The 21,579-nt window shown below is 37.6% G+C and overlaps 2 protein-coding genes across 2 annotated transcripts; one reads left to right on the top strand and one right to left on the bottom strand.

Annotated features, from left to right (window-relative positions):
• Nucleotides 1-305: 305 nt before the first annotated feature.
• Nucleotides 306-2,719, bottom strand: LOC111497797 (pentatricopeptide repeat-containing protein At4g02820, mitochondrial). The gene is made up of 2 exons (XM_023148752.1): nt 2,380-2,719; nt 306-1,855 (listed from the first exon to the last, which is right to left on the bottom strand). The coding sequence occupies exons 1-2, from the start codon at nt 2,671-2,673 to the stop codon at nt 545-547; spliced, it is 1,605 nt and encodes a 534-aa protein (XP_023004520.1). The 5' UTR covers nt 2,674-2,719; the 3' UTR covers nt 306-544.
• A 2,267-nt stretch (nt 2,720-4,986) lies between these two features.
• On the top strand, nt 4,987-14,948 carry LOC111497774 (mitochondrial Rho GTPase 2-like). Its single transcript, XM_023148712.1, has 13 exons — nt 4,987-5,279; nt 6,271-6,553; nt 7,192-7,368; nt 7,533-7,784; nt 8,978-9,046; nt 9,191-9,246; nt 9,636-9,717; nt 12,750-12,961; nt 13,087-13,156; nt 13,302-13,414; nt 13,818-13,968; nt 14,109-14,295; nt 14,498-14,948. The coding sequence occupies exons 1-13, from the start codon at nt 5,080-5,082 to the stop codon at nt 14,569-14,571; spliced, it is 1,926 nt and encodes a 641-aa protein (XP_023004480.1). The 5' UTR covers nt 4,987-5,079; the 3' UTR covers nt 14,572-14,948.
• Nucleotides 14,949-21,579: the final 6,631 nt, after the last annotated feature.

Genomic DNA, 21,579 nt, shown 5'->3' on the forward strand with positions numbered 1-21,579 from the left:
CGTGTGGTTTAAAAAATAAAATAAAATATTAATCTATGCAATTTTGAACCTTCTAATTTAATATTATTCTATTTGGATTTATAGTTAGTAAAATATAAAAGAAAATACACAAATTTTCAAAATGGGTATATCGTAATTTAGAAACATTTATAAGATTTAATTAAATCATAGGAAATCAAATGAAAATTAAGTACGTTTTTTTTAATTCAACATATAGAGATAGGAATTTGAACATCTAACCATGAGATTAATAGTATATTAACTTAACATCTAAGTTATACTCTCGTCTATAATGAAAACTAGCATAAACCAAAGAAATGTTCCGATGTTTTAAAATTAAAGGGACCAAATTGATACTAAGCTCAAACTATTCGGACCAATTGAAACTAAGCTCAATTTATAGGGACCCAGTTGAAACTAAACTGAATTATAGGACCCAATTGAAACTAAACTTAAATTCTAAGGATTGAATTGAAACACTGAAAAACGAATTCTATGAAAGTGAAACTGGTAAGCTATTGTCGAACCAACTTAAGAGTGTATTTCAAACCGATTGAGTCGAGTTTGTTTGATCAGTTTCGTTGGTTTTTTGGGCTTCGTGGTAAAAAGTGCTTGAAACTTCACTCACACACATCTTGGTGGTCAACTTTAGAAGCTCACGAGACTCTTCATTCAACTGAACATTGTCCTGTTCCATTCTTTCAGCAACTATGAGTGGCATTTTACCAGCTTTCGCATAGGTCCGCAACAGAGAATTGTATATCTCAGTATCCACATGACCAGCATTCCTAAGAATAATCAACAGCTGCTCCGTCCCTTCGAAGTTACCCTGCTCTTCGAGTCGCTTACACACTCCTTTAACCAGCCTCTCATCCGCGTTCCATTTCTTCACACTGCCAACAGCATTCTTGAAGAACTGCAGCACTTTCTCCATCTGATTCTCTTTCAGATAACCCCATGTGAGGAGCTCCCAAGTAGTGTAAGATGGTATGATTCCTTTAAGCGTCATCCGATCATAGAAACTCTCAGCTTGTTTCATTTGGTTTTTGTTGATATACGCTGCTAGCAATATATTTGGAACACGAGTATCACCCGTCCCAGAAACCGACTCCCATTCGGTGTAGAGTTTCTCAGCATCCTCGAGCTTGTCAAGTTTCACAAGAGATGATATCATGCACATATACTCGCTATCATTCATCTTGCGAAAGGATGAGTTCATCTTTTTCCATATCCTGCAAACTCCATCCTTATCCCCCAAATTGGTATATAAGCTAAGAAGCGATGAAAACGAAATTCTGTTTCGTTTAGATGCCATTTTCTCCATCTTCTTCAAAGTAGATGCTGCTTTTTCAGTAAGTTGTTGTTTGGAATACAAGTTAGCTAATGTGCTGAACGATACCCAATCTGGTTCGATCTTTGCGTTCTTCATCTCGAGGAAAATGTTTTCTGCAGCTTCAACATCATTTTGCAAAGTGCAAACATTCAACAAAAGATTGTATGTTACCACATCTGGTTTGGTGTTCTTCTTTAATTCTTGAACCAGAGCAGGAACCTTCTCTAGTCGCTTGTTCGTGATGTGAAGAGATAGCATGTGGTTGAAAGAAAGAGGACTTTTCAAGAAACCAAATTCGGACATTTTCGCCATTAGAGCCTCAGCTTTTTCAGATAGATTATTTTGTACAAACACATGAAGAAGAGATGTATATGCAGATTGACCTCTCATTTTATCAGGTAGATCCATAAAAAACTTTTCTGCACTACTCAGGCCACGGATTTTTGAAATCAAATCCAGATGAACTGCATAATCACCAGGTAGTAGCTTCATATTTTTCTGTAAAGTCATCCATTCACATATCTGCACAGTGGAAAAGTTCCAGATAGATTACTTGAGACTATCTTCCTGATTCATTTGAGATTATGAACAAAAAGTAAAAAGCCAGGTCAGGGAATTATAATTCAGCACCTCTAAATTCAACATAATCTATCGACCTGAGCTTTTGGATAATCTTGATTTAATCTAGAATTAGAGCAGTGAGCCCTGCCAATCGCAGTAATATCATTTTTGCAACCATTTCTTCAGCTTCATATTACGGAATCTTTAGCTAATTTCCTATCCCTCCAAGTGTTAGATAATATATTAACAAGTTCAACCTAATTTCTCGGCCTCTAAATTAATATCATCAGATACACTCTTGGAAGCTGAAGCTAGATATGACGAGCAACTCATACATCAGATGAATTGAATCGACTCTAATTCGTCCGAGTAAAAGTTCATAGCACAAGTAGAAGACAAGTTCATTCAGGCCTATGAATGCATGATCTCGTAGAAAAAATACGCTACATATGTTCTACAAAAGAAGGAAAAAGGGAATCGAATACCTCGAGTGCGTGCTTGTAGCGCTTGAGCTTGCGAAGCTCCCGAACGATACGATTGAGCTCGTACTTGCGAACAGTGTGGCCTTCTTCTTGCCATTTCCGAATGGCAATCACGGCGCTACGTTTGGGGAAAGCGAGGCTCATAAGCCTTCGCCCTAGCGTGTCTCGACCACCACCGCTTGTGCCAGAGCTTCCGGAGGCGGCTTCTAGTTTAGTGTTCTCCACCGCCGCCGCGTAGGCTTCGCCGGAAAATCGGCGGGCGGCCGTCGCTAGATATAGCCTTGAAGAACGGTGCATCGTGGCTATCAGATACCAAGTTTTGAAATGAGGGCGACGGCGAGGGACTATAGTGGAAATATATATATATATATTATATTGAAAACAAAATAGCAAAAAGAAACAAATTTTCTTATAACTTCTTTCAATTTCATCCCATCTAAGGCGTCACAAATATATGGTTCAATTTTAAAAAATATATATTTGGGTACAAACAATAAAAATGATAGCTTGTCCTCTCTTGATTCGGGGAGCTTGTGAGTAAAAGTTTTAACTGAAAGTGGCTTTGATACACGAGGTAGATTTCTGTGTAACAGCCCAAGACCATCGCTAGTAGATATAATCCACTTTAACTCGTTATATATCGTTGTCAGTCTCATCTACTAGGGAGAGGTTTTCACACCTTTACAAGAAACGTTTCATACTCTAACTAATGTGGGATTTCACAATTCGCCCCACGCCCTTGAGGGCTCAGTGTCACGGTCCTACATTCTTGACCGTGCGGCGTCGTGATCTTGACACTCTCACGACTAGCCTTGAGGGGAATTAAACCCCATATATATTTTTCACCCCGACTTTGTGGCTTCGTGGGACCTTAGGCGAGTTTGTCTTTGCCAATCGAACATCGCTTGTGCGGAATCCAATCGTCTGCAATACATCCAACTTGCCTCTATGCTAGGCTAAGTCATTCGGCTCGACCTTGGCTCTGCTCAGGCCAAGGTCTCTCAATACAACGTCGCATCTCATCTTGCCATCTCGATCCCCATCAAAAGGGTCCATATGCCTTGACACCATCCCGAGTCTCGGGATGTAGTCGGCCATCATAACTCGTTTGGTCATGCCATCGAGAATGGGCCCGAGTGTCGTTCATCTAATCGGGACTTCCCGAACATCCATCCATTCGGGTTCTATTGAGGCATAGGCCCTCCCGTGCCCATGCCGAGTCATTTACGGATACCGTACCAGATAACGAGTGTATGTAGCAACCTCCAACACGCGGGCTAGGGCGCAATACCGGCACACCCGTGCCGTCTAGTCTGTTCTTCAAAAACCCATCTCAAAGGAAGTCGCTCGAGACACTCGTCTCGGCACGCTTGCCCACACTGTGACACACGTATGTGCCATAGGACCTAGCAATGGTGGAGAGCTAACACCATGGTACCTATAGTACATTTTGAGACATTTTCATACTAACAGGTATAAACATGATTTTGGTGAGTTGTCATACGGTGTCGTGCATTGTCCGTCTGATGTCCGATTGACACCGAACTTGGCGAGCATTCATATTTTATATGGACGGACTTAACTCCCAAACCGCATGCCCAAATTCCTTCCGAAACTCCGACTTTTGAGGTTAAGGCTCGGGGCCCTACCCGGCTCTTCAACAAGTCTATCTTTGCCCTTCATGTCTATTCTGATGTCTCTGTCTTGCTTATGTCTCAACATGTCTTCAATGCTCACTTTGCGTGGTGGTGTGTTGGATGATGCATCGTCCTCCTCGATCGCATCATGACACTCTTCTATATTGGCTGGCATATGGCCGGATAGGCGTCTCTTGAGGGACGCCACTTTTCTTGTCATGGCGTGAGGGTCACAACCTACTCTTTTCATAGTATGGTTATGACATTTTCCCACACTTAACGTAGTCATCGTCCTCAATGACTTACTCAGGTCACAATCATATTGCAGATTGTGACACTCATCGTCTTCTCTGACACACCGAGATGTGTTTAGCTCTAGTACTATTTGTAACAGTTCAATCCCACTGTTGTTATCCACTTTGGCCTGTTATATATCGTCGTTAGCCTTACGATTTTAAAACGCGTATGTTAGAAATAGGTTTCCACACGCTTATAAATGAATGTCCCCCTCTATAACCACTGTAGGATCTCACCGGTGTTAAAAAAAGGAGGATCTTTGAATTGCAACAAGGGCACTAGCTGTAAACATTCCATTGGTTTGTTTTCGGTTGTCATCTGTTCTTATTTTATCGTTCTAATTTAAACACTAAATAATTTTATTAAATTATTGTTTTCGAACATTATTTGTCATCAACATTTAAATTTAAATAATTGTGGATATGGATGAAAATAAAACTTTTTGACCATACAAGAAACAAAAATTAAAGTTTTATAAAGCTAAATTGTCACCATATTAAAAATTATTGAGGAAACAAACGTATTTAAATGTAAAAGGGCATAATAATAGAACTTTAATTTGACTTTGTATTTATTTAAATATTAATTAGTTTGGAGGGATTTTGTATGAATTTAAAATTAGAAATATTATTGGCTACACACAACACACCGCATTTTTTGCATTAAGATGCAGTCGGCCCAATATTTTCCACCCTGCGACTTCTCCAATCTTTTATGCTTCCAACGGACTAATCTCTCTCTCTCTCTCTCCGCCCTTTTCGCTGTTCCAATGGCAGCTAAGACCGGCACCCGTACCAGCATTCGGATCGTGGTTGCTGGCGATCGAGGCACCGGAAAATCCAGCTTGATTGCTGCTGCCGCCTCCGAATCATTCCCCGACAACGTTCCTTCCGTTCTTCCTCCTACTCATCTTCCTGCCGATTTCTACCCCGACGGCGTCCCGCTCACCATTATAGACTCCTCTTCCAGGTATAGCGCTGATCTTATTCGTGTGTTCTGCGATAATTGAGTGGTTCGTATGCCGTTTTTGACACGGATTCGTTTGTGCTTTTTCAGTTTTAGGAAGTTATAGTGTTTGATGCAACTTCCATTGTTTATTTCCTAAAAAATGTCCATTCGATGGTTCAATGGAAGAATGTTTGTGTGTTTGTGTATTTTTTTGGTTTCTGAGTGCTTCGAGTGTCATATTTGATACGGATTTGCCATTGTTTTTCAGTTTAGGGAGTGCTAGTTTTTAATGCAACTCTCCTTTCTTATTTCGTCAAAATTGTCATCTGACGGTTCGATTGAAGAATTTTGTGTGTGTGGTTTCTGAGCGATCCGAATGTCATATTTGTTATGGATTCGTTTGTGTCTTTCAGTTTTAGGGAGTTCTAATGTAATGCAACTCTCATTTTTTTCATCTCTTCAAAAGTTTTATTCGATGGTTGAACTGAATTTTTTTTTCTGTTTTTGTGATTTCTGAGTGATTAGAATGTCATATTTGATCTGGATTCGTTTGTGTTTTTTCAGTTTCAGGTAGTGTCTGTATTTAATATAATGTCCATTTCTCTCTTTCCTCAAAATTTTCATTCAACGGTTCAATTAAAGAATGCTCGAGTATTTATGATTTCTTAGTGATTCGCATGTCATATTTGATAAGGCTTCGTTTTTTTTTTTTTTCGCTCAGTTCCTTTTCACGGTTAAAAATGAAAAAAATATCAACGTAACTGTGACTTCTGATTGATTCGATTGTCATATTTGATATAGGTTCGTATTTGTTTTTTAGTTTTGTATTGGTGTTTAATGACATCCATTTTCCTTTCCTCAAAATTTGATTTCACGGTAGTGATTTTATCCCATGCGTAATGTTTTCTTTTTATTTATATATTTATCATCATTGTTCGACTTCACATAGTTACTCCTTTTCTTGCTGCGATTTCATTTTTTAATTAATTTCTCATGATCTATCTTTAATTAGCATGGATAACAAATTTAAGCTCTACGAAGAATTGAAGCGTGCGGATGCAGTGTTATTGACGTATGCATGTGATCAACCAATGACACTTACTCGTTTGACTACATACTGGCTCAATGAGTTGCATCAGTTGGGGGTGAAGGCACCGGTTATTCTGGTTGGTTGCAAGCTAGATTTGCGAGACGAACACCGGCCGACGAGCATGGAGGATATCGTGGCACCAATTATGAAACAGTTTAGGGAGATTGAAACTTGCATAGAGTGCTCTGCTGCTACGTTACTTCAGGTATTTGAGAAGGCATTCATTCTTCTTGCATATTTATTTATTCTGCTTGGAGCTTTCTTCTTTTGCTTACTTGATTTATACAGTTTGTAATTGAGAAGTGAGCATCAGTTAGTTTTTAGGGGTTTGTATGATTGTATCCCAAGGACATTTTTATTTCTTTTCATATCTAGGGATGAAAAGTTCATATCTTGTTTTTTTTAAAAAAAACTTGAGTAACATGCACGGTCATTTGTTGTTTTTCTTGTGGTTACATTTAACCGTCATTAATTTCTCCATAACAGTAAGTTGCACCTTAATGCTATTGCTATTTGTAGTGAAGTCGATGGAATGTCTTCTGCCATTTCATTTCAATTATTGTGGCGTTATTTGATATAAGGCATATCAGATGTCCAATTTTGTGAAATATAGTTCAATAGTGAAAAATGCAGAAGCGTTGAAATGAAAGAAGAGCGAAGGAACTTATCTACCACACTCCCTATCACTTCCATTTGTTTTTTTAGTGTTGTTCTTATCTGTTTCCGTATGATTTAAAATATCTCATAGTGCTTAAACTTCTCCGTCAATTAAAAGCCTATTATGCATTCCAGGTTTGTTCTTGGAGAATTTGAATCTTGAAACTCCAAACTACTTGTCCACAGGTGCCGGAAGTATTTTACTATGCTCAAAGGGCAGTGCTTCATCCAACAGCACCATTATTTGATTTAGAAAGGCAAAGTTTGAAACCCCGATGCAAAAATGCTTTGAGAAGGATATTTACTCTTTGTGATCGTGACATGGATGGTGCCCTTAGTGATGAAGAGCTGAATGAATTTCAGGTCACATTCTGAAGTCTCTCTCCTTGTGTACAACTAACCGCATCACCACCTCACACACTCTAAGAAAAGAGAGAAAAAAAAAAACTTCTTGTTTTTCCCTCTGGTGGTTTTATTGCACTTTCTCCCTCTTTTTCTGAAGCTAACATGTATCAACTATTAAACAGGTCAAGTGCTTCAATGCTCCACTGCAGCCTAATGAAATAGTGGGCGTTAAAAGAGTTGTGCAAGAGAACTTATCAATTGGAGTCAATGATCATGGTCTTACCCTACCTGGATTTCTATTCCTTCATGCTCTATTCATAGAAAAGGGCCGCCTTGAGACTACTTGGGCAGTGTTAAGGAAATTCGGCTATGATGATGATTTAAATTTGAGTGGAGATTATCTTCCAGTTCCATCTAAGCAAGCTCCTGATCAGGTAGCTACCATTTTCTTCACCCGATCACCATCCAAAAATTAAAATGTGGTTTACTATTTTAGATGAAAGGCCAACTCTCCAGCACTTCACCACGGGGTGGGGATATGCAACCTTGACCGAGCATGTTCTTAACTCGAGCTCAAACATACTATTTTTATGCTATTATGGTTTTTTATAGTTCAAAAACCATCGAGTACCGTTTGCATAAACTATCATGGGTTGACTAATGGTTAATAAGATCCATGGAATAATAGAAGGCTTAACAAGGATTTCGTGTGGGAGGGGGTGGATGAGAGAAAGGGCTTTTCATCTTGTGAGTTGGTAGGTAGTTTCTAAGCTGTTCGACTTGGGAGGTTTAGGTATTGGTAAAGTAAGGGTGAGACAAGGCCTTGTTGGCTCAATGGCTATGGCGATTCCATCATGAAACAAACACCTTATGACACAAGGTTATTGTAATTACGGTCTTCACCCCTTTGAGTGAATCGCGGGTGGGGTTCTAGGCACTTCCAGTATCCCGTGTAAAGATATTTTGATTGATTTTGCCTTTTGTTCTCAATTTGTTTATAGTGTGGTGGGAGATGGGTGAGATACTTAATTTTGGGAGGACAAGTGGTTGGGTGATAGACTCGTTTTCCTAGTTAAATCACTTGTCTTCATTGAGGAATGATTTGGTGGCTTCGATCCTTTTGCTCTCTCATTATTCTTCTAAAGCCACACCTTCTCCCTCTGGTTTTTGTTGTGTGTTTGACCAATAGGGAAATGACAAATGTTATCACTTTGTTATCCTTGATTAATGAGTTTTGGTTTAGTCCCAGTTAGGGGTAATATTTGACTTTGGAGTCCTTGTCTGTCCAAAGGTCGTTCTTTCCTTTGGTCCTTACTTATTCTTGCCCTGTCGAGTGGTTCTGTATTCTCCTCATGAAAGGTGAAGGTTCCAAAAAGGTTGAGTTTTTTGTGTGGTAGGTTTGGCATGGAAGGGTTGACACCTTGGATCAGATGTTGGCTAGAGGGTCCCTCTTGATCGGGCTATTTTGTTGTATTTTTTGCAAGAGTGCAGCCAATAATGTATCATTTTAGTTGCGTTTGAATTTTCCAGTATGTAACTACCGTGAATAATTTTTTTTTTTTTTCCACTGTTACAATTTTCTCAGTAGATGTTTGTACATAAAATACTTACTTGATGTTATTGTTAGAGCATGGAGCTGTCAAATGAAGCTTTGGATTTCTTGCGTGGCGTATTCCAATTGCTCGACACAGATAATGTGTGTATTTACCTACCCTGAGGTTTTTTTACACAGTTTCTTTTTTCTTCCTACTGTAATGGTATGGTATTTGGTAGTTGAGGCTTTTAACGGCGTTAACCTTCTTTATCTGAACCTTAAAATGCATTTGGTTGGGATTGCTAGGACGGAGCCCTGCGTTCAATAGAGCTCGAGGAACTATTCAGTACTGCCCCAGAATGGTACACTTTGTTACTCTAGAAACCTTTTCTCATGTAACATATCATGCGGTTAAATGTTACTCATATCAAGTTTTTGGCATGTCCTCCATTATGGCTTCAACTTTGTGCAGATTGTGTATTTTTATTTTAAACAAAATACTCGTTCCATCTTAAGATTAAAAAACTTTATATTTTTTTGACAGGTTATTGCAAAATTATTCATTTTATTGGAACTGTCAAACTATTTAATCACTATACTTTTACTTTGTTGCTGCTTATGCTTCTTTTTAGTATAATTCCATTGTAAAAGTTTCTTTCACTAATATGTGCAGATATTATTGATATTTAACTGCTCTATGTAATATTTTCTGATTTCATATCCTCAAATTTACTTTGCATGTTTAAATCAGTCCTTGGGATGAGCCTCCTTACAAGGATTCTGCAGAGAAAACTACTCTTGGAAATTTAACTCTCAGTGGGTTTCTATCGCAGGTATGTTAATGAGAGCTGTTTTTTGCTACATTAACCATTCTTATATACTATGTGAATATGAGTACTGTCGAGAAAGATGGAAAAGTACGAATGAGCATAAAAAAGAAAACAACTCGATGAGAGGAGCTAAATTAAAACAAAAAAGGAGCTCCAATCTAACAAAATAGGACCTCAAGGGTTGACACTCATGCCCATGAAGAAACATGAAATCTAACAAAAGATCAAACCTCCTCCCACGAACTCTTCGATCCTCTAAATATTGCTGTACCTCTCAACCCAAAGCCCCTAGGAAATTGTAGAGAAGCCAACATGCCATAACAACAGCCCCTTCTCACAAAATGGAGAGTGGAAACACAAAGAACCTCCTCCAGTATAGAACTGCAATCTCTAGGGTGAGCCAAATAAACACGAAGGTCTAAAAAAAACGATTCTGAACGAAGAACGAAGGGACAACTCCACGACAGATGGTTAAGTCCTCAATGCCTTCTTGCAAAGGATATAACATTTTGGCTCTATCAAAAAGGATAAATGTCCTGCAAATATAACCCAAAGTATTAAATCTGCCATGTAAAACCCAAGACACAAAAAAATCTCGCCTCCTTGGGAGTGTTAACAAAGCAACAAAAAAGTGGGGGAAATGGAGGGGTTTAAAATTTAAGTTGTTAACTTCTTTACAACTTGTTTAAAAACTTTAGCTTCGGTTCTTTTTATTCATCTTGGTGCAGATCTCTTATTCTTGAAGAGATACCATGGGCCTTACTATCGGCTCGATCGGAAGACTTGCCTTATGTATGACGACGCGTGCCCAGTGGTCCTTGCACGTGTCATTTATGCTTTACGTTATATGATGACGTGGTGACGTTATATGATGACCTTGAGGATGATGATGCAAGATGTATGATGATGAGATGACTTAATATGATGATATTCCTATTAAGATGATGTGCATGCATTAAATGTCATGATGCATTATGATGAAGAGTTTTCTAAGACACAACCCTAATTGATGAAGGTCAATGCCTGCATGTTACCTAAGGTAATATGTGAATGATGTATAGGGTTGTGATAAGAATAATTTAAAGATGAAAATTATAGGGACCTCATGCATTTTGTGTGTACATATACATCGGGTTACTTCCTCATTTATAATGATGAGTACGGACGCATACAGGATGATGATGATGATCATGTCCACATGACATTCAGGGGTATGCTGACCTCCGGACGTCGCCACGAACAGCTAGCTCGACTATGATGGGTCCAGGGGGTGTGAACCGCCCGAGGACCCACGCTCGCACATATGGGTTGTGTGTAGGAGAGTATTACACATCCAATTTGTTCGGACTGGAGACCACTTCTATGATGGTTTTAATGATAGGTCTCTAATTATGAGTGTGTTTGCATTCCCTGACTCCAATAGTGGGGTCACTTACTGAGTATTTCTTAAAATACTCAAACCACATGCTATTTCTATTTCAGGTAAAGGCAAAACACTCTTGTACGGTTGACGAGACTATGGCACATGCATAGGATATGTGTATTTATTTTCTTAGACTTAGGTTAGAATAAGGTTGTGTTTATCCTTAATGTTTATTTATTTTATTTAGAATTTTGCTATGCCGTTTTAAAGACGTTTTCGAACACGTGAGCCCATGACAGTGTTTTATGATGAAGTTTCTAAATGTTTATTTCCGCATAAGAGAGTATGTTATGATGACGGTGTGACTTTAGATTAGTAAAAATCTAGGGTCATTACATTTCTAGAGGTGAAGCTGAGAGCGTCGTTCATGAAAAAGCCAAGAAGACTAATAGTGTAATTAGAGACTTCTAGACCAGCCACTTGGTGTTAACTAGAGTATGGTTTCTTTTCCTTGGGATATGCCATTTGGGAAGGTACCTATTGGAAGTTGAGAATTCATGGTATAGAATTATTGCTTGCATTGATGGTGACTAGACTAATGAATAGTTCGGTAAGAAACACTCCTGCAGTAGGTCCAAAAAGCCCTTGGTTTTCCCATTTTTCTTTTTGATATTCATCAGTATTCGGGTTAGCACACCTCGAGTAATCTCATGAGACAATTGCTCGACCTGATGACATTTAATTGACAAATAACTCATTGGATTTTAATATTCTTGGTATGTGGGCACCACCATGTGATTTCAACCAATTCCCCAAGAGCCCCTTTACCTTTTTCACTTGCCTCTCCATTCTTTAATGAAGAAATATCCATGTTACAAATACTGTTTGGATATCTGGGGTATATTACTCGTTAGCAAAATAACTTGTTAGAGCAGTGGTTATAAATACAAAAGGTTTGGGGGGTTTCTAGGGAAGAAAATTTTGAGGAATGGTTTTAGGGGACTTTAGGCCTCCCGAAGTTTTTGGGATATCGTAATTTTGCTTTCTTATACCTATAATATTTTCTATTAAATTCCTTTCAAATAAAAAATAACAGGATCAATTTCTGGTCACCTTTTACTCATCTCACCTTGCGTTCCAAGGCTTTGGTGGAAGCTGCTTAACCTTTTTTTTTTTTGGTGTTTGGTTGCCCTTTGCTTTGAGAATTACCAAAGCTCTACTGTTTAAAGGTGAGGTGAGGATCATTCGGCTCAATGCCTCCGTGGCCATTTTGTCAGATGCTCTCTAGAGAAGAATGAGAGAACATTTCAAAAGTCCGTGGGATATTATTCTTTCGTAGCTTCTTTTAGAATTCTTTATCCAATTCTTTCTGTAACTATCCGTAATGTTTCTATTATTGCCAATGGGGAGTTTTTTTTTTTTTTTTTTTTTTTTTTTTTTTTTTTTTTTTTTTTTTTTTTTTTTTTTTTTATTATTATTATTATTATTATTATTTTTTTTTTTGTAATCTCATTCCATCTATAAATTTATTGTTTCTCATCTGAAATGAACTCCAGATAGTTTCACAAGGTTATGTCTCCCCTTGTAGCTTCATTTGTTAAATGAAATGATATTTTGTCGTATAAAAAAATTGATCGATTATGACAACAGTAACTCTATTATGTGAATGCAGTGGGCGTTGATGACGATATTGGATCCTCCAAGTAGTTTGGCTAATTTAATATACATTGGATATGGTGGTGATCCAGCTAAAGCACTCCGTGTTACAAGGAGAAGATTGGCTGATCGAAAAAAACAAAAAACAGAAAGAAATGTGTTCCAATGCTTTGTTTTTGGTCCTAAAAAGGCTGGAAAATCTGCTCTTTTGAACACCCTAATTCAAAGGTCTCATTCCTGTACTGATCACTCGTTCGTGATGATTTCACTAATACCTTTGCTGAACCAGCTTTATCGCACAACCTTTAGAATATCTTCATTATTATCATCTTCAAATTGCTTTTTACTTGCAGGCCTTTTTCAAAAAACTATAGCTCAACAACTGAAGATAGTTACGCTATGAATATGCATGAAAGTGTTCAGGTGACTTCAATGTGTTTTCGGAGTTTCATGCTTTCGTAATATTTAAGTTTGCATGTTTACCTTTTTTAATATAGTTTTCATAGTTTGAAAATCTTTATCTATTTGGCTTTTTGATCAAGTTTATTATACTGTTTAATGTTATTAGGGAGGTCAGAAGACACTTATATTGAGAGAGATTCCTGAAGATGGTGTCCAAAAATTTCTTTCGAACGAAGAGTGTTTGGCCGGATGTGATGTTGCTGTCTTTGTCTATGACAGGTACCATGCCATTTTTGCTTGATTTTCATTGCTAACAGGATAGACAACATTATGAAAGTTTCCTATTGTTGCATTCGGGGTAACTGCAACTTTAAAAGTCGAAAATTGGCTCTTCTTCAATGAAAAGTTTCATTTTTGTTCAAAAATAAGACTTGAAAACTGGCTGCTTGTGACTCGAAAATGTGTCACTTGTTAATAAATGTATATGACCTATGATATTTAGAAACACGAACTTAGTAAATTGATGCATGCTTTGATATGTCACATTTCCATAGTCATCTTAATTACGATGAGCAACATTAAACTAAAAGCAGTTTTCACTATCATGGTGGATCATTGTGTGTCAAAAATGTTTCTTTCTCTAATATAAAGCTTCCTTTCGATATTGATCTACTCTCTCCAGTTCAGATGAAGATTCATGGAATAGATCTAGAGAATTACTGGTGGAGATTGCGAGGAAGGGGGAAGTAAGCGGTTTCGGAGTTCCTTGTATTGTTATTGCTGCCAAGGATGATCTTGATCCAACTCCACTTGCTGTACAAGATTCAGTGAGGGTATACTTACCATTCTTGCCTTTATACCCATCGTTCGAAATTTCATGCGTGTCAAAGTACCTGCTCTCGAATGTGAAAGGCTAAACGTATTTTGTACATGATTCCCTAGAATATTAGTTTAATTTAGTCATCTATTTTAGGTTTGCCAGGGATTGGGAATCGAATCTCCTATACCTGTGAGCTCAAAATCAGGCGACTCCAACAATGTATTCAATAAGATTCTGAGTGCAGCAGAACACCCTCATGCGTGCATTCCAGAAACTGAGCGAGGGAGGAACCAAAAACGGTACCACAAACTGTTTAACCGCTCTCTGATATTCGTCTCAGGTACGTTTGTTGTTCATCCATTTATAGATAATCTTGCAACTCCTCTAGAATTACCATTATTTCTATCAAGCCAAATGCCTTGTAAAATAGCTAATAAAAACAAGCATAGAAACATATTTTCATATCTTGTTAAAAAGAAAGGAATATGTCACTAATATTTAATCTACCATTTTGCTGGCTTATCTTCTGTTTCAAATTACAGTTGGAGCTGCTGCGGGTGTTGTCGGGCTAGCAGCGTTCCGTGCATACGCTGCCAGGAAAAACACCTCAAATTAGCTGCAAGAAATCAACTTATGTGGTTGCTGTTAAGTACTGCAATAACATGGTCACTTTTTTTAGTTCCACGTCTGTCTAATTGATGCTCTGATGTAATGTAGAAGAATATTTGATTATTTATAGATGATAGAATATTTTGTTGTTTCTTTCAAGTTCCAAGCGTGGAAGTATCTCGACATCCTATTCTTCCATCTCTTGTTATTTGTTTCAAATTCTTTGTCTAACTTAAATTTATGAACCAGAAGGAATTCAAAGAGGACTTGGGGGTGGCTGGTCCTGTATGTGGAAGGAGTTTGTTGAGGCTTCCAGCTTTCCAAGTAACTGATGTTATTTAAAGAAATTTTAATAATGCAACGATCGATGCTGCTCTCATTTTTTCTGTTTTGTGCTTTATTTTGGATACAACTGTGCTGTGTTTCCCTTCGGCTGCGCAGCTGCACGTCCAGGTTCTATCCTTGCACTTAATAACGTTATCTTGTCATATAGTATTTTTTGTTAGTTCAACAAATGTGGAGGTAGGAATTTGAACTTTTGACCTCGAGAAGAGTAGATCTCTTTCTTCGTTCAACAAATGTGTTCGTCTCCAGGTTCTTTCCCCACGATTCTTTCATATTGAGTTTCTCGTTTGCTGATCTCTTTCTTTGTTTTTCCATCGCTGAATTTTTTCGATCGTCATGATTCTATACTACTACTGTTCTACCTTTAATTATTATTTTAAGAAAATGAATATCAAGGGGATAGTTGGTCATCAACTTATTTTGATTTTTTTTCTCTCTGAGCAGTTTCTGCAATTGGGATCTTTTTCTTTGTAGCATAGCTTTGGGGAAGATGGGACATTGTGGGTCTTCTCAGACAATAAGTATTAGGAATTGCCTTTTCAAAGGGGTATAGATTGCGCAACCAACAAAGTAGGTAGGTATCAGATCATCAAGCTTTTAATAGAACAGACAAAAACATGCATGTTTGGATCACTTTGATAACCTACCACACCACAACCCTATCGCCTTCAACATTTTCATTTGTTCTTGAAAAGTTTATATCTCAGCTAGTTTAGGATCTGTAGACAGAGATATTGTTTGTCTGTCTGTCGATGCAAAATTAAGTTAGTTTAAATGTTTAAAAGATACTTGTGGTGCGTTTAAGATGAATTTTTTTAGTGTCACATATTTGAGTTAGTGCTGCATTTGAAGTTTCTAGAACCCATGTTAATGGGGCATAATTTTGTTTTTAAAAAGGTAATCTTACTCAAATTACATGTCGAATTCTATCTTGGGATGTCTTGGTATATTTGTATATATTAGAGAAAAACTCGGTACGATTTGATTAGTATATAGATGTCTAGATGTTTTAGATTCTGTTGTGCGTGATCAATTTGCTAATAGCTACGAGGCTTCAGAAACAAAGTTAATTTTGTTTCTTTTTGTATTAAGTCAAGGGAATGACTATTATCCTTAAGTTAACCCTATCTTTGTAGAAAAGATAGTCAGGGAGATCAATTGTTTGTTGTTTGTAAAAGCTTCAAATTTATTGACATTCATACTCTTACTTTAGTCAAATATTCTATTTACTTTTCCGCCTTTGAGCAGTGAGCTCATTGGCAAATTCAGTTGCCACCTACACACAAGATGTCACAGGTTCGAATCTTTAAATTTATATGCAACCATTTTAGGATTAAGTTCATTTGTCCATCTTTCTTTAGAGAAAATTAAGGATTTCTTTGCCTAGCAACCAAACAGCTCTTGAACTTTTAGCCAATTAAGATTTATAACTATTTCTTATATATGACGTTATGGAACTTTCATCAATGTATCCTACACATGGGTAGCTCCATTGTTCTTCTCTTATGCAACCTACTGTCCTAGGTGAATTCATACTTAATAGATGATTTTTTTAACGAAAAAAGGAAGCAAAATCTTTAGGTTATAGCCTTATTCGTGGCAGAATATATAATAAACATTACTTTTATATAGTTTTAGGGACATCCAACGTTGGAATCGTTGGTTGTCACTACAAGGGGGAAAAGAATTGTGTCCGTCAGCTAATTGTTGTCCACATGTCAGCCGTCAGATTTGCAAATCCCCAAACCCTTGGTAATTTTGTCTGATAGGTAGGGAACATGGACGGCTAGGATTTATCTTCCACTTAACTGATATAATTACCATGGTTGATTTGGCAATTTTATTCAACCAAGCTATATTGTCAACTCTATTACATGATATTCAAGATCGTATGAGTCTGAAAAATAAATTAGTTAATATTCAAGATCTTAATATTAAATTTTGAATTTTTAGAAATTATATTGGCTAAATATTATTTATATTATATATTTATTCAAATAATAAATGCGAAATTTTTTTCTGTCGAGGCCTCGATAATAAGTTTTAGGGATGGGTTTCTTCCCAAACATGACATTTCTTCCCATGTGGAAGAGAAGTGTGGTTGCTTATTCTTTGATTCTTTATGGATAGTACGATATTCGATATGCAGGAATATGTTAGACTCATATTTTGTTCGATAGTAATTATCGATAAGAACCTTATAAAGATGATCAAAAATAAAAAAAAAAAACTCGCAATTGTTTTACCATGTTTTGTTACAAAAATATAATAAAAATCAATACTTTTTTCAACCATTTCCTCAATGTTAGTGTATTCTTAAATATATATATATATATATATATATATATATATATATATATATATATATATATATATATAATATTTTAACCCTTTCTACTTTTTTATTTTTTCAATTAATATATTTTTAATAAATATAAAAACATGTGTCAATAAACAAAAAGGAGCCAGAGTGAAAAATGAAATATTCGGATTGGGTCGATGACATGGATCTCGTCCTGCAATACACGTAAGATGTGGAGAATGTTAAACTTTACCACGTAGGACAATAGTGTGACACGGAAGCTCTCTTGCGTGTGGATTGGAAGGCTTCCTATTTCTATGTCACAAATTTGTTTATGTTGATGAAAGGAGTTTTCTTGAATTGAGTTGAGTGGGACAATTTTTAAATTTAATTTAATCTGAGTTAATTTTACATGTATTTTTTGAATTTTTTTTAAAAAAATTGTTAGAGAATAAATAAATAAATAAATAAAATGTATATATGTATAGATAGTTACAGGGTAAGTAAACAAATACTTTTCGAGTTAGTTCAGTTCAACTCGAACTAGTTTTAAAAGAAATCCATATACAAACCCATAAAATTTTGTACGGATTCTTCAGTTGGATTACCGGGTTACCGAAATTTTTTAATACTAATTTTGAAGTATAATTTAAAATTTGATATGAAAGGCCCTAACAAAACTTGGGTTTGTAGCCTTGTCTTTTTTTAATTCTTATCTAAAACTCTAGAATCATGAACCAATAATGAGATGAATAAGGCATAGAGCTCTCAAAATTCCAAGAACATATGAAAGTGATACTCTCCATTAAAAGCTTTGGGCATGTCCATGGAGGACATTGTTCAAGGAATCAAAACTTTCCCAAAGATTGGTTTGAATATAACATTAACAATTTTATAAAAAGCATTTGGTATTTCGATAATGGTTGTAATAATCACGTGATTGTATTTTAATCTTTAAGTATAGTTTGATAACGACAAGATTCGAAGATAAAAAGGTGTTTTTAGTCTTACTTTAAGGATGTTCGTTGTGTTATAACTGTAATGTCTCATGTCCGGATTCATATTAGGGTTTGAAATTTGGATTTGGCATCTAATGCTCTTGTCATTTCTCTGTATCCTATAAGACAGGACCATAGTTGAGACTATTCTTACAGATTAATACGAAAATATGTGAGTAAGGACAAAACATGTTGAAATGACTCATGTTGATCTACGAAGATAATTTTTGCTTTTAGAAGCATTTCAAGACAAATAAGTAACGTAGCCATGTAGTAGAAGGTGTACGGGAATGTCGGAACAATCAAATGCAAGCTTCCGACTTCAAATTTTTTTAACTCGAATCTTAGACATAAGACGTTAGATTGACCTAACTCATGTAACTTGTTGATTCAAGAGATAACGTCGCCTCCTGCAATTTTATGATGGGCTTTCGTTTCTTTCAAGAGATTCAATAGATTTTCCAACTAAGTCTCAGGGAATTCCCGACCCACCAAATAAAATCTACAATTTTTGTTAAAACCAGCTAAAGCTAAACTTCCACTAAAGAGGGTTTCCTCGTAGATTCATGAAAATGAACAAAACTCTATCCGTTTTTATTGGTTCACGAGTCGTCTTTTTTATGATCAGCTTCACTAACTTCCTTTGACAGTCGGGATGCCACGAACGATAAGTGCTAGTTTCTTTTCGAGGGGATCATTATAGTTCTTATCCTCTCATTAGTGATTATTCCGCTCAAACTTCAAGTATGCACATAATTCACTTGTGCAAAGTGCATTTCCAAACAAGAACTTTGTGCAGGTGGATACATACAATCTTGAAGATGACATTTCAAGATTTTTTGTTTAATGGGGACAGGATTTGGTGAGAGAAAATGGGTACCCTCTCTCTCTCTCTAAAAGTACCTACACAAAGACATATACCATACGGAAGGAAGGGGTAATTCTTGAAGCACATGATTTTAGGGACACAATGATGCAATTTATGCTTTAGTTGACACCTTCCTTTCCCTATCCAAGCAACCACTCCCCATAAAAGTTGTACCCTTCCATCTAAGGGTTACCCTAAACTCCATGATTGGACGACACATCTCTCTTTCGCACAAGCTTATCTCTAGCAAATATCGTCCTCTTTGGACTTTTCAAATACTAGGTGGTGTGTCAGCAAGAACACTAAGCCCTAAAGGGGGTGGATGCCAGGCGATTTGTCAGAGAGGATGCTGAGCCCCAAAGTGGGGATGGACACTGGACAATGTGCTAATGAGGACGCTGGCCCCAAAGGGGGCGGACACTAGACGGTGTGTCAATGAGGGCCCTGAAGGGGGTGGATTATGAAATCCCACATCGTTTGAAGAGGGGAACGAGTGTCATCGAAGACTCTAGGCTACGGAGGAGGGTGGATTGTGAGATCCTACATCAGTTAGGGAGGAAAACGAAGCATTCTTTATAAGAGTGTGAAAACCTCTTCCTAGCAAACACATTTTACAAAGACTTCACAAAGACTTGCCATGGTAAGGAGAAGGGGGGAACAAGCACACTTGGAGAGTGTAGTACAACAGAGAGTTGTACTGCGTTCGGGAAGGATGAATCGCTCCCGAAAAGGAATCTATTGATTCTCTCCCAATTGGTTGGACCGTAGGTGCAATGATTACTTCATGGGCGAGGTCTCTAGTTCAAGTCCAGGATGGCCCAGCTACGCCAAGGAAAAGAATAAAAGAATAGAAGCATCTTACTCCTTGGCTCGGGGGGATATAACTCAGTTGGTAGAGCTCCGCTCTTGCAATTTGGTCGTTGCATACGGGTTGGATGTCTAATTGTCCAGGCGGTAATGAAAGTATCTTGTACCTGAACCGGTAACCGGTGGCTCACTTTTTCTAAGTAATGGGAAAGAGGAACAAAACATGCCACTGAAAGACTCTACTGAGATGAAGATGGGCAGTTGGTCAGATCTAGTATGAATCGTACATGGACGGTAGTTGGAGTCAGCAGCTCTCTTAGGGTTCCCTCATTTGGGATCCCTAGGGAAGAGGATCAAGTTGGCCCTTGCGAACAGCTTGATGCACTATCTCCCTTCAACCCTTTGTTAGCCCTTGCGAACAGCTTGATGCACTATCTCCCTTCAACCCTTTGAGCGAAATGCGGCAAAAGGAAGGAAAATTCATGGACTGACCCACCGTCTCCACCTCGTAGGAACTACAAGATCACCCCAAGGATGTCTTCAGTATCCAGGGGTCGCGGACCGACCATAGAACCCTATACAATAAGTGGCACGCATTAGCTGTCTGCTATCCTGTTGGGCAGTAAGAGTTAGAGAAGGACAATCACTCATTCTTAAAACCAGCATTCTTAAGACCAAAGAGGCAGGCGGAAAAGGGGAGAAAGCTCTCCGTTCCTGGTTATCCTGTAGCTGGATTCTCCGGAACCACAAGAATCCTTAGTTAGAATGAGATTCCATTGAGAGGGAAGCCCGAGAGGGAAATCCTAAAGAGGACAATATCTGCTTGCAGTGAGCTTAGACTATTATAAAGAATGCTTCGTTCTCCTCTCCAACCGATGTGAGATCTCACATAAACTAAAGCATTTTCGTTCCTAACCATCTCTCATCTTTTACAACATCTTGATTCTTTGTTACGAACCTCTCTCCAGATTTAAGTTAGGATGATGAATCGCAATGAACTTTAATTAGGGTTTTAAAGCTTTTTTCACAAGTACAACTTCGTAACGTCTTTTGAGTTAGGGTTGGGACCATCGATCTCAAAAGAATGAGGTTAGATCGATTTTGATTGTGTAGAGAGATAATTAAAGAAGGGGGTCCTAGGCCTAGATGTGATATCATGTAGGCTTAGAAAAGCTTGAGATGAAAGAAGAGGGAAGCACATGGATGATGATGATAGATCAGAAATGACTCAGTCTCACTCAGCCCCATTTGGTCTCACCATTAGGGTCCTACACCCATATGAAGCTTAGCAGAGCATGTACTCACTTTGTCCTCTCCCCTTTAGTCCTTCTTCCTCACAACTTGGCACTTCCTCTCCTTTATGCCTTTCCCCAACTCAAACCCTTTCTTTATTTCAACGTTTCAATCAACGGTTCGATTAAAACGTTTAGATTATCCCTCGAAAAGTTCGTAAGAAGAAGAAAAACAAGATCCTTAGTTACGATCTCACATCGGTTAGAGAGGGAAACGAATCATTCCTTATAAAAATGTGGAAACATCTCCCTAACAGACTCGTTTTAAGATTGTGAGGCTGATGTAAATACGTAATGGGCCAAAACGGACAATATTTGCTCATAGTGTGGTTTGAGCTGTTACAGAAACTCTAATTACTCGTAGATTTGTTGTAATTACACGTGCTCGTCCTTGACAAGAGTG

Source organism: Cucurbita maxima, unplaced genomic scaffold (genome assembly GCF_002738345.1).
Source record: "Cucurbita maxima cultivar Rimu unplaced genomic scaffold, Cmax_1.0 Cma_Scf00024, whole genome shotgun sequence".
NCBI lineage: Eukaryota > Viridiplantae > Streptophyta > Magnoliopsida > Cucurbitales > Cucurbitaceae > Cucurbita > Cucurbita maxima.

Coding starts and splice junctions, on each gene's coding strand:
- LOC111497797 (XM_023148752.1), bottom strand. CDS start 2,673: ATGCACCGTTCTTCAAGGCTATATCTAGCGACGGCCGCCCGCCGATTT. Junction 1,856..2,379: donor GCTACAAGCACGCACTCGAG/GTATTCGATTCC, acceptor TCCACTGTGCAG/ATATGTGAATGGATGACTTT.
- LOC111497774 (XM_023148712.1), top strand. CDS start 5,080: ATGGCAGCTAAGACCGGCACCCGTACCAGCATTCGGATCGTGGTTGCT. Junction 9,718..12,749: donor TCAGTGGGTTTCTATCGCAG/GTATGTTAATGA, acceptor ATGTGAATGCAG/TGGGCGTTGATGACGATATT. Junction 12,962..13,086: donor TTGAACACCCTAATTCAAAG/GTCTCATTCCTG, acceptor TTTTACTTGCAG/GCCTTTTTCAAAAAACTATA.